This window comes from Eptesicus fuscus, chromosome 9 (assembly GCF_027574615.1).
Source record: "Eptesicus fuscus isolate TK198812 chromosome 9, DD_ASM_mEF_20220401, whole genome shotgun sequence".
Classification (NCBI taxonomy): domain Eukaryota; kingdom Metazoa; phylum Chordata; class Mammalia; order Chiroptera; family Vespertilionidae; genus Eptesicus; species Eptesicus fuscus.
The window spans coordinates 26691603-26709241 of record NC_072481.1 but is presented as its reverse complement, the minus strand read 5'-3'; the positions used below and the strand labels follow the sequence as shown (position 1 = coordinate 26709241).

General features: G+C 42.1%; 1 protein-coding gene across 4 annotated transcripts in view; it reads left to right on the top strand.

Moving 5' to 3' along the window:
• The first annotated feature begins 1076 nt into the window (after positions 1-1076).
• MAST2 (microtubule associated serine/threonine kinase 2) overlaps positions 1077-17639 on the top strand; it is a 171208-nt gene continuing 154645 nt past the window's right edge. For all 4 annotated transcript variants that reach the window (XM_054720570.1, XM_054720569.1, XM_054720568.1 and 1 more), the window contains exon 1: positions 1077-1546. In XM_054720570.1, the coding sequence (XP_054576545.1) occupies positions 1367-1546 (180 nt within the window). In that variant the 5' untranslated portion in view covers positions 1077-1366. The remainder of the gene's footprint in view (positions 1547-17639) is intronic.

Sequence of the window (17639 nt, the reverse complement as noted above, 5' to 3'; positions counted from 1 at the left end):
CTTACTTATGCATTCATTGGCTGCTTCTGACTTGGGCTTAAACCTGCAGCCTTGGGGTATCAAGGTACAACTTACTTCTTGTTTGCATATGTGTGAATTGATGCCCAGTGTCTGTAGGTCCAGGAGGCACTCTATAATGGTAGCTATTATTTTTCAGAAAGGGTTCAGGGAGGAGATCCAGGAAAAATGAGTGCAGCCTTCAGGGAAAGAACTATGGTCAAGTCAAAAGAAAGGAAAATACAACATTGTGGCAGACTAGCTGAAGCCAGAGCAGGACGCCAGACAGTGCTGATCTATAGCCACGTTGCTGAGCAGATGAGTCACTGAAGTGACAGGCCAGGCTGCTCAGGCCACAGATGGACTGGCTGTGGCCAGGCTGGACGGGTTATAACATGATGACTTCATTGTCACTGGGGAATCATGGGAATCGTTCTGGAAGCCTTTTTGTCCACCCTTCCCCCAGAGGAATCCATTACTTCTTCCTCTTTTATAGGACTTTGCACACCCTATCTTATTTTCTGGAAGCAGCAGGAAATAGTGGAAAGGGTCATAAAAGCCAGAATTTGGATCCGGTCTAATTTGTTCACTGATTTGCAGAACACATGTCACTTCACTTCGGTCTTCTTATCTGTAACATGAGAATGAGCAGACCTGCCTCCAAAGTGTGAAGATTAGGTGACAGTGGCAAGCTCTCAATAAAAAGGCATTGCATTAGTATTTTATTAATTAGTCGTATGTTTTGACTCCTTCTTGCTCTTGGTCCCTCTCCCCATAGTTCCTTGAAGGCACTGGCCAGTTCTAACTCGTTTTTGGATCCTTACCACTTACCTTGGCCGAGCACACATTTTTATGAATGGATGAATGAAAGAATCAATGAGTGTCTGCAGCCGCAGTTGCCCGGTGGGTTGCCCGCTGGGAGCCCCACCCCCTTCCGCTCTCCCCACTACACAGAGGGGCCACGGGCGGGTCTCTCGCGACCGTTCGCTGGCGCGTGCGCGGGAGGCCGCGCGCGGCCGGAGGTGGCGGGCGGGCTCCCCGTGCGCGCGCGCCAGGGGCGGGGAGGGGCGGGGCCCGGCTGGAGGCGGGCGGGCAGCTGGCTGTAGAGCCGGCGGCGTCGCCTGCGGATGGCCGGCTAAACGCGTGCCGGGTGGGAGAAAACGAGGCGGCGACGATGCTGCCTTCTCCGTGAGGAGCGCCGAAAAGGCCCCAGAAAGCGCAGAGGAGCTGCGAGCTGGGGTCGGTGGCCTCGGGCGCCCGCCGGGCCATGGTGGCTGCGGGCGGTGGTTGGCGCGGCAGCGCTGCGGCCCGGAGACGTGCGGGGCCGGGACTGTCGCGGCGCTGACGCCCGCGGGGCCCAGCCGCAGATATGAAGCGGAGCCGCTGCCGCGACCGACCTCAGCCGCCCCTGCCGGCTGCCCGCGGGGAGGATGGGGCTCAGCGGGCGGCCGAGCTGCCCCAGCTCCTGCCCCCGCGCCGGCGAGCGCCGCCCGGGAGGCAGCGACTGGAGGAGCGGACCGGGCCCACGGGGCCTGAGGTCAAGGAGCAGGTAGGGGGGTCCGGGGGTCCGGGGTAGGGTGGGGAAGGATGGAGGGGGAGCCTGAATGGAAGAGGTGGGGGAGGGGATCTCCGGCGGGAAGACGGGCTAGGGCTTTTGAGGGGTGGGGACTGAGTAGTTCCGCAGGAGGAATGGGAGATCTGGAGAGGCAGAAAAATGGGGAGTGGAGAAATGAAGTGATGGCCTGGGTTGAATGGGAAATGGGGGAGTAGGGGGTGATAAAATGGTCCTATGGGCGTTTGTAGTCAGGGGTTCTGGATGGGAAGGAGGGACGCTGGAATGTGGGCTGGGAGTAAAGGCACTGCAAAGAAGCAGCTTACTAAAGGGGTATTTAAGGAGTTACCTAGAGGGGTAAACAGTATAAGATAGGGAAAATCAGTATTATGTAGTAAATGTTATCTTACTTCCTAGAGGTTTTCTTGACAGGTATAAAAACGGATGTTATTCCTAAGCATTCTCTGATTTGGCCATCATTATAGTCTTGTAGGAGTGTGTTCAGAATCGTTTCTAAAGTTCTCAGTAACCATCTATTTCACGAGAAAGCACTTTTTAAAACACCTGCATGTGTGCAACCCCAAGCCCGATGCTGTGAACAGGGAATTCATAGATTATAGGCTCTGCCTTCTAAGAGTTTTCCACTGAAAACATCTTGATGGGAAAACACAGAAAGCAGTGAAAAAATATCCATGGAGTTTCTGAATGGACAGGATGTGTTTGTATGATTTATTAATCCAAGTGTCGGTGTAGTTAGAGGTAGAGGTTAAAGGTCAGTTTTATCCGGGAGAAGTTACCACTTGTAGCTGTAGGAAGTTCAGTGAAAGGAGACTGTGTGGTCTTTGATCTTGTGGGATTTGCAGAAAAATGTTCTGTGATGAACTCTAGTGACAGCTTTCCTTTTGCACTCCAGACCTAGTGACTTCATCTTTGAATCTTTTAAGACTTCTATTAGGTTTCCTACCTCTTTCCACCAGTTAAATAAGTATTTTCCCGAGACACCACTCCTTATTATATAGTTTCAGTGATGCACACGCTAGCATTTGGATTCCCCCCCTTTTGTTCTTTCACCTTTTGTTCTCCACCCAGTCCTGAGCAGACTGCACCGTGGGCTATCTCTGCCCTTGCTTTCAGGCCGGTGAGCATTGTCCTATTGCTGTAATTTCTCCCATCATCCTTGCCTTTTATATTTTCTGCAGTACCTATTTGGAACTTTAAAAATGTATTTAAAGCTCAGATCCTTTCCTTAATCAATTTACCTGGTCCAATTGACTTTTATTGCATGCTTCACTAGAGAGTTCAAGGTTACCTGATTTTCTCCTCTTATTTATGTCAGGATTTCTGTGTGTTCACTCATCCTTTGCATCAATCTCAGAGAAAAGTATTCATCCTCCTCTCTGAGGCTAATCCCTCTATTAATGCTCTTGGTTTCATTCTATCTCATTTGCCCTTGTTATGTATGTTATTTTCTCTTTGTCTTAAATCTCAAATAAAATAAAAACAAGTTTCCCCGAATTGTGTAACCCACCTAAGCTACTTTGTTATCTCTTCTTTGCTTCACCAGCAACCTTCTTGAAAAATGAATCAGTTTCCTCACTTTGTATACATTTCTCATATAATGGTTTGGCTTCTGCACTTAAACTCTCCCAAAACTGATGTCTTCAAGGTCACCAATAACTTTGTATGTTTTTTTATTTGATTTTATTGAGGTGTGACTTAAATACAAATCAAAGGTTCATTCAGCCAATGGATTTTTAGAGGATGAATATATGCATGTGGCCACTACTTAGATAAAAATGTAGATTATTATACTCTACAATCCTTGAAAGGTAACCACCTTCCCAACCTCTATCTCCATGGATTAGTTTTGCCTCTTCTTGAGCTTCATATAAATGGAATCTTACAGTTTGTACTCTTTTGTGATTAGATTTTATTTAAATCATTTGTGTGAAATCCACCTATGTTGTTGCTTGTGGAAATAGTTGGTTCTTTTTCATTGCTGTATAGCTTTCCATTGTGTGAATGTACCAGAATGGATACTAAAATGTCTTTTGAAATTAAAAAGTAATGCATGACTACTTGTGAAAAGTTTTGTGAAAGAATTATATGGAGAGATATGTAGCAGTCCCAGAAACCTTTAAATAATTAAATCTTATAGTCTTCCCCTAGTCCTCATCCTCTTTGTCACTATTAACTGTGTGTTCCTTGATATTTTCTTTGGTCATAATATCCATGCCACTTCTGTTTGCCTGACTGCTTCCTGTGTGTCTTTTTTTTTGTTTTCTTTTCCTGTCCCCTAAATGTTCCTTGAGGATATGTCCTCTGTCCTTAATTCTTTCCTTAATTGTACTCTGTTTTTTAGTAGACTCTCCTATTTGTGGCACGTGTTTAGGATGTGGGACAAGGGTCTATGGCCCTCTTTATTAATGGCATTGTGTTACAGAACCTCTTTGTAGAGTGATCTGAGACTCTATGCCTGACCTTTTTCCTTAGCTGTACATTTCCTTTTCTGAGCTTAATGTTTCCAGCATAGGTTTTCAGCATTTGTGATTTTTATAATTTGATAGTGTCTTTGAAAGTCCATAACTTGCAATTATTTGATTTTGAGAAGGTAAAAATTTCAGTTGTGTGTGTTAGAGGCTAGATGGGCTCCATTCATTCAGGGAGTAGGAGCCTAGCCAATTAACAAACATACACCTCTCAATGACTTTGTTCTCCATTTCTCATGACATGGAGTAATGCTTGTTATACTTTACTAGAGGCCCGGTGCATGAAAATTCATGCACTGGAGCGGGGGTCCCTCAGCCCGGCCTGCCCTCTCTCACAGGCCGGGAGCTCTCAGGGAAGGGAGGTGACCTGGTGATCAGGGGAAGGCGACGCCCCCATCACACCTCTGCTGCTGCCACTTCCAGCAGTGTAAGCCTCGGCCAGCCCTGGTTACCTGAGCCTCAGGCGGCCCCGGGTGGCTCGGCAGCTGACATCTGAGGCTTTCCTGCACCTCGGGCCGGCCCTGGGCTGCTGGGGGGCTGAGGGGACTGGGGGACTCCGGAGGCAGGCGCATGGGTCAGCCTGGGGGCGGACCCGGCTGTCTGCGCGCCTGCTGCCCTGGCGGGACTGAGGGGACTGGGCACTGCCATCTTTGTGAGGGCGTGATGGTCAATTAGCATATTCCCTCTTTATTAGATAGGATACTATAGTGGCATTTAGGAATAAATTCTGAGCAGGATGCAGGACTTGGATCTCTAGTGGCTTACTGTATCATTAAAATAGAACCTATTATTTCTCCTTTGAAGTGTGCTTCTACCTGTGTCTTTTCTTTGTTTTTGTCATCAAACTGGAAATTGCATCCGTGGTCTTTGACTTTTCATTTTCCCTTAATCCCCTTATCCAGGCTCTGTTGATTCAACCTTCATGACATCTTTCAAATCTTTATTCTCTCTGTCATTAGCTTAATTCAGCATTTATAAACTTTTGCCTTGGCTGTTGTAATACTTCAACTGCATTTCTCGGCTTTTAGTCTCTAATTTATTCTTCATTCTGTTACAAAAAAATTAGACCTCATTGCCTACCCGAGTTCCAGTGATAAATATTTGTTAAATTTATAATTTCATTTCTTTATCTTAAGTAACCTTCATTAGCTTCTTAATACCCATAGAATAAAGTCTGAAGACCTTGGCATTCAAGGTCTCCTTGATACCACTTTTTAAAAAAAATATATTTTATTGATTTTTTACAGAGAGAAAGGGAGAGAGATAGAGAGTAAGAAACATCGATGAGAGAGAAACATCGATCAGCTGCCTCCTGCACACCCCCTACTGGGGATATGCCCGCAACCAAGGTACATGCCCTTGACCAGAACCTGGGACCCTTCAGTCCTCAGTCCTCTATCCACTGAGCCAAACCGGTTAGGGCTACTTACCACCTTTTGAAGAATCAGAGTTAGATGCCCCTTCTTCTTGGTTCCCAAGATTTAGTTTTGCGTCCACTGTTGCATAAATACAAATTGTCTATTTTGCTTTCAGGTCAGACTGTTTCATTTACTGTTGCATACCTAAGGCCTGGTACTGTATTTGAAACATAGTTATTAGTCTGAATATTTATTAGAAACATAGATATGTGCTGGTGCTTGAAATAGATATTTGCTAACTAATACCATAATTGGTTGTCAGTCTCTCATCAGAGAAAAAACTGTTGAGAGGCTGTCTTATTCATTATTGTATCCTCAGCCTTTAGTGTTTAACTGGTATGTAATGGGCATTCAGTAAATATTCGTTTATTGCTAGGCACTTTCATCTATTTATTTTAATTAATCATCTATCTGAAAAGCTCTTTCTTCTCTGCCTATGCCCATTAAAATTCTACTCAAGCTTCCAGGCCTAACTCAAGTGCCACAGAAACTATTCTGTGAAGTTTTTTTTTTTTTTTTCCTGTCTTTGGCTTTTATTTATTTATTTATTTTATTTTATTTTTTAAATAAATCTTTATTGTTCAGATTATTACAATTGTTTCTCCTTTTTCCCCCCATATCTCCCCATCACCAGGTTCCCTCCCCCCCGTTGTCCTTATCCATAGGTGTATGATTTTTGTCCAGTCTCTTCCCATACCCCCCACACAGACACCCTTTTCCCCCTGAGAATTATCAATCCACTCCCATTCTATGCCTCTGATTCTATTATGTTCACCAGTTTATTCTGTTCCTCAGATTTTTAATTCACTTGATTTTCAGGATCACTTGTTGATAGATATGTATTTGTTGTTCATAATTTTTATCTTTACTTTTTTCTTCTTTTTCCTCTTTTTAAAGAATACCTTTCAGCATTTCATATAATACTGGTTTGGTGGTGATGAACTCCTTTAGCTTTTTCTTATCTGTGAAGCTCTTTATCTGCCCTTCAATTCTGAATGATAACTTTGCTGGGTAGAGTAGTCTTGGTTGTAGGTTCTTGCTATTCATCACTTTGAATATTTCTTGCCATTCCCGTCTGGCCTGCATAGTTTCTGTTGAGAAATAGCTGACAGTAGTATGGGTGCTCCCTTGTAGGTAACTAACTGTTTTTCTCTTGCTGCTTGTAAGATTCTCTCTTTGTCTTTTGCCCTTGGCATTTTAATTATGATGTGTCTTGGTGTGGTCCTCTTTGGATTCCTCTTGTTTGGGGTTCTGTGCGCTTCCTGAACTTGTAAGTCTATTTCTTTCACCAGGTGGGGGAAGTTTTCAGTCATTATTTCTTCAAATAGGTTTTCAGTATCTTGCTCTCTCTCTTCTGGCACCCCAAAAATTTGGATATTGGTATGCTTAAAGCCATCCCGGAGGCTCCTTACGTTATCCTCACACTTTTGGATTCTTCTTTCTTCCCACCTCTCTGGTTGGGTGTTTTTTTCTTCCTCATATTCCAGATCTTTGGTTTGACTCTTCGGGTGCGGTGGTCTACTCTGTATATTCTTTATTTCAGACAGTGTATCATAATTTCTGACTGGTCCTTTTCCATTTTTTTGGTATTCTCATTTAGGTCCTTGAAGGTCTCTTCAACTTTCTCAGCGGTTTTTAGAAGATTCTTGAGCAACCTTATAAATATGGTTCTGAACACTGTGTCGTCCATTAGTTTGCTTTCATCTATCTCTCCTACTTGTGACATACTTCGATGTCTCCACATTTTGGCTTCCTCCCTGTGTTGATGGAGTGGCTTTGTGTGGTCGGTGACCTATAGGGGCCGGTAGCTCAGCTTCCCCAATCACCCTAGGTGGTCGCTCTTGGTACTCCCCTTTGTGGGCTGTGTGGAAAGTCTTGGTGAAGTTAAAAGCCCTGCTTGCTGTTGGTACACTGGGAGGAATTGACCTCCAGTCCAATTGGTTGTGAGGACCTGCTGTGTCTATAACGGAAGAATTGCTGTGCTGGAGACACAGTAGGGCTTTGGTGCTCACTGAGTCTGCTTCTTGAATGTGTCCCTTATGAGAGTGGTTGAAATCTGGCGTCGTCCACACCGACAGAAAAGTCACTCTCACTCTCTGACCGATGGCCAAGAGTCCCGTAGGCGTCTGGGTCCCCCGTGTGTCCCCAGAAACTGGAGTTCAGAGTGGTTGGGATTGTTGGTATCACTGGCGGGAGTTGATCTCCAAGCCAGTTGGCTGTGAGGATCAGCAGTGTCTCCGCTGGGAGAGCTTCTGTGCTCAGCTTGGATGGGGCGGAGTCTCAGGGTGGCACAGACAAGCTTTGGTTTCCCGTCTGCTCCGCCCTAAGAGGGGCGGTTTCTTCTCCGTGCCCGAATTAATGGCTGCGTGCCTCTGAGAGAAGGCAGCTTTCGAGCCTCTCCCGCTGCCTAACAGACCAGTTTCTCCCCAGCTGGGGCTGGATTTCAGTGCAGACCGGAGGTTTTGTTTTTCTCCCAAACCAGAAATCCAGTCACTGGGAGGGCTGTGCTCAGCTTGGATGGGGCGGAGTCTCAGAATGGCGCAGACAAACTTGGTTTCCGTCCGCGCCGCCCTAAGAGGGCAGGTTTCTTCGTGCCCTAATCAATGGCTGCGCACCTCTGAGAGAAGGCAGCTTTCGAGCCTCGCTGGCTGCCAAACAGCCCAGTTTCTCCCCGACCGCAGCTGGATTTCAGTGCAGTCGGGAGGTTTTGTTTTTCTCCCAAACGAGAAAGCTAGCCACGCAGTGTCTGCTGCCCTCCCTCTCCGCGCGCTGCGAGCAAGCCTGCTGCGTATTCAGCCACCCGCCCTTTCCACGCTCATGGATCTCCGCACCTCCACAGCTCCTGAGGCTCAGCGTCCCCCTCTCTTTTTTTCTCTAGTTGTAGGTTTTCCACTCTGCCAGCTTTCCAGTGGTTCTGGACGGTGTGCGCTCTGTTTTCCAGTTGTAGTTTCAAAATTGTTGTGGTAGGCAATAATTAGGTGTTTACCTTGTGCCGCCATCTTGGTTTCTCCTGTCTTTTTATTCTGTGAAGTTTTAATTTTGAATTTTTTTATTTTTATGTAGGATCCTAAGAGGACCTTTGATTGGGCTTCAGTAAATCTGTGAATCTTCTGAAATTCCAATTCTCACAATTCCATGATACAAAAGTAAAAACGTGGGTTCTATGAGATTAAATGAAATAATGATTGGAAAGCATATAGTAGATAGGTACTTAATAAATATTTTCATCCCACTTTGTTTCTATAGCACATTGTTTTATCCATTCTTGGGTATATAGTAGGTTCTAAATAAATATTTGCTGAATGAATGGATGAATGAATGAACAGTGTTTTAACACTTCTGTCCTGTATTTATTTTGTAGATTTCATTTCTGCTTTTAAGTTATAAATTATTGAGGGTAGGAATTGTATCATCATTTTATTTACCATAATGTAGTCAGGGGTTATGCTCACAATAGTTCTAATAAGTAATTATTTATTGAAGGGAGAGAAAATGATTCGAATATTTTGAATTTGAGTGATTGGAGTAATAATGGTACTATGATAGAAGTAGTCAAGTAGCCGAAACCGGTTTGGCTCAGTGGATAGAGCGTCGGCCTGCGGACTCAAGGGTCCCAGGTTCGATTTGGTCAAGGGCATGTACCTTGGTTACCGGCACATCCCCAGTAGAGGGTGTGCAAGAGGCAGCTGATCAATGTTTCTCTCTCATCGATGTTTCTAACTCTCTATCCCTCTCTCTTCTCTCTGTAAAAAATCAATAAAATATATTAAAAAAAAAAAGAAGTAGTCAAGTAAAGGAAATGAGACATTTTTTGAGGATGGAGGAAGATGGAATTCAATTTTAGTTCCTAGAATTCCTTCAGCACCATTGAGAGATTTTCAAAAAATTTTTCATGAAAATCAGCACCATCTCCTTACTTAGTCTTTAGTACTAAATAAAAGGGTAGTAAATAGGGGAGCCGCATGGTCTTACATGTGTTTTAGCTGGATTATTTTGGCAATTGTGTGGAGGATAGAATGTAGAACATGGTTATTGAGACATGGGCATTTGAGAATTCTGAGTTTTCAATACAGAAAGTTTATTAGCCTTCCCTCCCCCTCTTTTAAAAAAATCTATTTTTATTATTGATTTTAGAGAGGAAGGGAAAGGGAGAGAGAGATAGAAACATCAATGATGAGAGAGATTCATTGATCTGCTGCCTCCTGCATGCCCCACACAGGGGATTGAGCCCAAAACCCCAGCATGTGCCCTGACTAGGAATCGAACCTTGACTTCCTGGTTCATAGGTCAACGCTCAACCACTGAGCCACGCCAGCCTGGCAGTCTTTCCTCCCCCTCTTATCTAGAAGATGGGTAAGGCCCAGCTCCTGAAAACCTCTTAGCTTGGGAAGATTTGATTTCCTCAAGGGTACCGGGAGCAGAGAGCCTGGGATGGTTGAAGCAGGTTGGACAGTGTTTTCTTGATGAGGGTAGGACACATCTGTTTACAGAGTTTTCCCATCTTTGTTCTACTGAATGCTCCTTAGCCTAAAAATCAACCTAAAAGCTTTTCCACCAGTTACTGATGGTGACCTACAGTCAGGACTATCAGAGGCAGCCAAATATTGCAATGAGTATAGTTCCTTCATTGCTGATCTTAGCTACTATATGGTTCTCTGCTAAATTTGCTAACTAGCTTTGTACTTTCTTGGTGAAATCTCATGGTATCTTGGTAATTATTACTTTTCATCAGTAAATGTTGGTTGTTATTCATTATTAATATACATACTTGGGATTCAAGAGGATTTGAAAGCGGATTGTTGGATCAAGGGCTAGCTAGCCCTGGGGGAAGAGGAAAAATTCTCAAGGGAGAGCAGAGGCTGCTAGCCTGTTGGGAGTAAGGGCTTACATATAATGTATTGTTAGTGAGACATATTTGACAACTTTTTTTGTTAACGTTGTACCTCATTTTAATACCCAAGGACTGTTTCCTTTTCTCTGTGCTATAACCATGTATACAGTGATTGTACAGTGAATAATTGGTGTGAAGAATTGATCTCAACCTGAGCCTCTTAATACCATGTTCATTAGGTATATTTTATTTTATTTTTACCAATAATCATTTCACCTCTAAAATTTTAGTTTTGAACTTGCCACACACTCTGACCTTTACATCATCTTCCTTTTCTGCAGTTCACAATCCTTTTAGAATTTTCTCTCCAAAAACTGTTCAAAGTTCTTTGGAACCCCCAGATCATTGTTTTTTGTTTAAACCATTGTTTCATTGTCAATTACCTCTATTTTTCTCCTTATCCAACTTAACATTTCATGGGCTATCATAATCTTTCCTGTGCATGTACCTTGAATTCTCTTGCCTCTTTTCCCTTTTGTCATACTTGTTTGACAAATTAAACCAATTCTGCCTATTCACCTGTATTTAGGCAGCTGAATTTGGCTGGAAAGAAAACATGATCATGTTGACATCAAAATTTGTGATCATGGACCTTAAGGAGTCTGTCAGTACTGACAGTCATTTGTGTGACATTTCCCTGATTCCTTCACTGTTAAATGATAGTTTAATTTTTCTCTCTCCTCAAACTTCCAACACTGTTTTTGTAATCTTTACTCTTTTTTTTGAAAATTGATTTTTAGAGAGAGAGGAAGGGGGAAGGATAGTTAGAAACATCAATGAGAGAAACATTGATTGCAGAAATTCAGGCAAAAGAGCAAGTTGTTCCTATCTTTTGCTTTCATTTCCTCTCCCTTCATCTTTCTTGAACCCACTCCAGTCAAGCTTTTGCATACCCCCCTACTGGGGATTGAGCCAGAAACCCGGGCATGTGTCCTGACTGGGAATCGGGAATCGAACCTGTGACCTTTTGGTTCATGGGTCAGTGCTCAACTACTGAGCCACACTGGTGGGGCTGTCATCTTTTTTTTTTTTAAAACAATCCTTACTCAAGGATATTTTTCCATTGATTTTTAGAGAGAGTGGGAGAGACAGAGAGACACACCGATGTGAGAGAGACACATTGATTGGTTGCCTCCCGCATGCCCTTGACCAGGGCTGGGAGGGTGCAACTGAAGTACGTGCCCTTGACTTTAATCGAACCAGGGACCCTTCAATCCGCAGTCTGACACTCTATCCACTGAGGCAAACCAGCTAGGGCTCATCTTGACTCTTAATGGATGTCCTTGCTTCACTGAGGAGGAAAAAACAGGTAATCAGAAGAGAACTTTTTACCAGCTCCCATTATAAATTATCTACTCCTGTATCTGTACCCATATCATTTACCTTCTATTGGTATGAATAGTATGTTCCTACTATCTTAATCTACATCTGATTAAGAGTTTTATTCTTATGGGGGTTAAGGACACATATATTAACCCTTTGCACTCGCTTGCTTTTTTCTCGATTCCTTTATTCTACTCGGGATTTAATTTTTTAAATACCCCAGATTTTACAAAGCGCGACAGTAGAATAAAAAACTGGAGTTTCTTTTCATACAAACTTATTTATTTGGATATTTTTATATTTCAAATTATTGATACATTCAAAGAGTAATTTTAATCTCGACATCTGAGTGCAAAAGGTTAATACCTTAATCAATAAAGAAAATAAAAAAAGTTTTCCTTCTTCTTCTTCTTAATTATTATTATTATTCCTTCATATTCCTGACACTCCTGAATCATTAGTTTTCTTTTCTATTGATGATTCTCATCAACATATAAACATGCTATAATAGTTTACATTTTCAAAAACTTCGTGTGTTTTTTCAGTACTCTTGAGATTATAGCAGTGAAAAAAGCAGATTTAAACTCTGCTTTCATGAAGTTTCTATTCTAGTAGAGAGAATTAGATAATAAATAAGTAAAATATGTAGTATGTTATATGGATAAGTATTATGAAGAAAATAAAGCAGGGAAAGAGAATATGGAATGATGGGGGATTATGATTTTAAATAGCATTATCAGGAAAGACATCTCTTTGGAATGGGATATTTGAATAAAAACCTGAAGGATGTAAGAGATAGAAGCATTTAGATTATCCAAAGAAGGGCATACTTGGTAGAGAGAATAGGAAGTACCTTGGGCTTCCTACCTTTAAAATTTGTTTTTAAGGTACAGTAAAGAGTCCAGTGTGGCTGGAATGGAACAAGAGAAGGTAGTAGATGAGATCAGAGGGGAAAGTTTGGGGAGAGAAGGGCTGGATTGTAGAGAGTTTCAAATTGTGAAGGCAGTTGTAAGGATTTCAGCATTTATGTTAAACTAGAGGCCCGATGCACGAAATTCGTGCAAGGGGCTCGGCCCTCCCAGCCCCGGCTTCGTCCGGAAGGTCATTCGGCTGTCCGGTCTAATTAGCATATTACGCTTTTATTATTATAGATGAGATGGGAAGCCATTGGAGAATTTTGAGCAGAGGAAGCACTTGAGGTAACATTCATTTTAATCTGATCTATTTGAGACCGAATGAGTATGTGGAAGCAGAGAGACCAGTTAAGAGGCTCTTGCAAGTAATTTAGGCAAAAGAGCAAGTGATATGAAATAATTGTCTATGAGTAGGAGAATGCTTCTCTTTATAACAAAACTATTTGAAAGTATTGTTCTTATCTTTTGCTTTCATTTCCTCTCCTTTCATTTTTCTTGAACCCACTCCAGTCAAGCTTTTGTCTCCCATCATTCCAATGAACCGCTTATGTCATGGCCATCACTGGGCAAACCCAGTGGCCAGTTTGCAGTCTCCATTTTATTTAACCTGTTGCATTGACATGGTTGATCGTTCCGTTATTTGGCTTCTTGAACTGTGCTTTCTTGGTTTTCTTCCTATCTCACTTGTACTTCAGAGGTTTCAGTCTTTGCTTCTGTATTCTTTTCTTCCTCCTGTTTAATCTCATCAGATTGTATTGCTTTATATTCCATCTGTATGCTGATTATTCTCACATTATTTCTCTAGTCTTGACCTTTCTTCTGAGCTCTAGACTCCTATTTTTAGTTATTGGTGTATAGCATTTCCATTTGAATACCTAATAGATCTCTTAAATTTAACATATCTAAAACAGTACTTTCGATTTTTTTTTTCTTTCCAGTCAGCTTCTTTAAAAAATTTTTTAAAAAAAATTATTTCAGAGAGGAAGGGAGCAGGAGAGAGAGATAGAAACATCAATGATGAAGGAGAATCATTGATTGGCTGCCTCTTGCATGTACCCCACTGGAGATTGATTCCGCAACCCAGGCATATGCCCTGACCAGGAATCGAACCCATGACCTCCTGGTTCACAGGTCGATTTTCACCCACTGAGCCACGCTGGTCAGGTGTGCTTCTTCCCCAGTCTTTCCCATGTCAGCAAATAGCACTACCATCCATTACTCAAACCAAAATTTGGAAGTTGTTTTTGATTCTTTACTTGACCTCATAGTTCACATTCAGCCCATCAGGTCTGGTTGGTGCTACATTCAGATTGCATGAGACTTTTCCCCACTAGCCCCATCACTACCATAAGCTTAACCTCTATCATCTTTCATCTGGATTATTGTAAAAGTCACCTGGTTATATTCTGGTTGCCCACACCCACCACATCTCTCATTATCCCACCCCACCTCCCATTATCCCACCTCACCTCCCATTACCCCACCCCACCTCCCATTACCCCACCCTACCTCCCATTACCCCACCCTCCAGTCTCCCTTCCCCATGGTATTTTGCACATAGCAAGATCAGTCAGTATCACCCTGTAAAAGCTTAAATCAGAGTTTGTCACCCATCCCTACTAAAAACCCTACAGTGGCTTTCCATCAGTTTAGATGAGAATCCAAAATGCTTTGTCCTCTAAGATTCTGCATGATCTGTCTTTTGGCCTCTCAAATCTCATTTCCTTCCACTGTTCTTGTTCATTGAGCTCTAGTCACACTGGCTGCTTGATGTTCTCCAAGTATATTGTCTGCTCCCGCCTGAGGACATTTTAAAAATTATTGAGGACTTCTGCACTTGGTAGTTTTTTCTACCTGAGATTTCTTTTTCCAAATTACATATATACAGTATACTGTATATGTATATATGGCTGGCATCCTCATTTTCTCATTTTATTCAGGTCTCTGTCCAGATATAACCTCCTCAAAGAGGTCTTTCTGACCAGTTTTTGTGGTTGTTAATCCTCACCTGAGGATATTTTTTCCATTGATTTTCAGAGAGAGTGGAAGGGAGCGGGAGAGAGAGAGTGAGGGAAACATTGATATGAAAGAGACTGGGGCCGGGGATTGAGACTGCAACAGAGGTACCTGCCCTTGATTGGAATCGAATCCATAACCCTTCCGTCTGATGCTCTAACCACTGAGCAAAAATAGCTAGGGCCCTTGGCCAGTTTTATTACTAGAGGCCTGGCCTATGCCCTCTCTTAATCTGGGACCCCTTGGGGGATGTCGGATAGTTGGTTTTGGCCCGATCCCTGCAGGCCCGATCCAGACAGGAAGGAGCCCTATCCTATGCATTGAGCGTCTGTCCCCTGGTGGTCAGTGCGCGTCATAGCGACCGGTCGACCCGTCGTTTGGTCATTTGGTTGCTTAGGCTTTTATATATAGAGTTTATTTTTTTAATGAATTTTCACATTTGAAAAAAATGTTTTTATTGATTTTTTAGAGAGTGAGGAAGAGAGAGGGATAGAGAGATAGAAACATCAGTGATGAGAGAGAATCATTGATTGGCTGCCTCCTGCACATGCCTTTCTGGGGATCGAGCCTGCAACCTTAGCATGTGCCCTGACTGGGAATAGAACTGTGACCTCCTGGTTCATAGGTTGACACTCAACCACTGAGCCATGCTAGCTGGGCTCTTGACCAGATTTTAAAGTAACATGCTTAGTCATTGTCTTTCCTTCTTTTTAGTCACCTGTTAGGGTCACATATTTGTTGTTTATTGTAATTCTTCCACATCCTATATAATAAAAGTATAATATGCTAAGTATCAAACTGATTGGTTGACTGTTTGATCGACTACTCGACCAGTCGCTATGATGTGTACTGACCACAAGGGGGCAGATGCTCCAACTGGTAGGTTAGCTTGCTGCTGGGGTCCGGCTGATCGGGACTGGGCAAGAGGGCCAGACACGCCCTGGAGCCCTCCCGCGGACCCTCCCCAGCCAGCTGGCCAACCTCCTGCGGCCCCTCCCCAGCCAGCCAGCCCCCATTGGCCCAGATCAGGACTGGGCAAGACAGTCCCCATCAGCCCCTGATTGCCAACCAGGCCAAGGGACCTCACCCATTCATGAATTTGTGCTCCGGGCCTCTAGTTAGAATATATGGATCATGAGGGGAGGAATTTGAGTTTTTCTCACTGCTATATCTTCAGTTTCTAGAATTGTATATAGAAGGTTCTAAATAAATACTTCTTAGTGAATGTATAGTGATTAAGATTGAGTTATTTTATGACTTCAAATTCCAACTCTGTGACCTGAGGCAAGTTACTTAAATTTTCTAAACCTCAATAATCATATATATATATATATATATATATATATATATATTATATATATAAAATAGAGCTATTATTACCTATTTTATATGGTTATTGTGAGGATTTAATAAATTAACCCATATAAAACACTTATTACAAAAGCAAATAACTAAGAAGTGCTCAATAATGGTTAATTATCATATTTTAAAAGTACATGTACAGAATATATGAAAATAGAATTCATATTTTTTTACTGTTTTCATTTGCTTTTAGAAAGAAATATGATAGAAAATTATGTTTTGGATCTTTGGTTTGTGGATGTTCTTGAACTATTATTTTACTTTGTTCAGCTTGAAAGGAGGCTTTAGTTTGGCATTTTCCCTTTAGGGAAACTTTTTCTTTATTAAGTAACTGGCTTAGAAGATAGTATAGTCTCCTTAGGTTTTATTTATTTTTTATTATTTATTTATTTTAATAATTCTTTATTGATGAAAGTATTACATATGTCCCCCTTTTCACCCATTGACCCCCTCCAGCCGGCCCCGCCCCCCTGCCTCAGGTCTTCACCACCCTATTGTCTGTGTCCACGAGTTATGCATATATGCATACAAGGTCTTTGGTTGATTACCTCCCACTCACCCACTCTCCCCGCCTTCCCTCCAAGATTCCACACTCTGTTCCATGTCTCTGGATCAACTCCATTCATCAGTTTATTTTGTTACTTAGATTCCACTTATGAGTGAGATCATGTGATACTTGTCTTTCTCTGACTGACTTATTTCACTTAGCATGATACTCTCCAGGTTCCTCCATACTGTCTCAAAGGGTAAGAGATTTCTCTTTTTTATTGCTGCATAGTATCCATGGTATAAATGTACCACAGATCTTTTATCCACTCATCTACTGATAGACACTTGGTCTGTTTCCAGATCTTAGCTATTGTAAATTGTGCTGCTATGAATATAGGCATTCATACATTCTTTCTGATTGGTGTTTCGGGTCTCTTAGGTTATATTCCTAGAAGTAGTCTCCCCAGGTTTTTTTTTTTGTTTGTTTTTCTTTTAATTCTTTACTAGTGGCCCAGTGCATGAATTCATGCACATTGACAGGAAATTAATTAGAAGAAATATATATATATATATTTTTAAATATATTTTATTGACCTTTTACAGAGAGGAAGGGAGAGGGATAGAGAGCTAGAAACATCGATGAGAGAGAAACATTGACCAGCTGCCTCCTGCACACCCCCCACTGGGGATGTGCCCACAACCAATGTACATGCCCTTGACCAGAATCGAACCCGGGACCCTTCAGTCCGCAGACTGACGCTCTATCCACTGAGCCAAACCGGTTTCGGCTAGAAGAAATATTTTAATATTGCTATTTGCCCTTTCTCTATAATAGAAGTATCAGAGATGAAAGAAAATTAGTAAAATGTATATGAAAATAATATATAAATTGATTAATAAAAACCAATAACAACATGATATAATATTTTCCATGAAAATTTTACTGTCAGAATCCTCGTTTATCATTAATATTTTTAAATATGCTGGATATTCTGGAAAATTTATATAATTTGGACAAACTTTGCCTTTGCTACAACATCGAGTAAATTTTCCATCAGATGGTTTTTCATCAGAGAAATTTAGGGATAGGCAAAATTGACATGTAACAGTCATTCCACCACAACTGTGTTAGAGAATTGCATCTTCATTTACCTCATTTTTGATATGAAGGCAGTTCCTACCAGTATT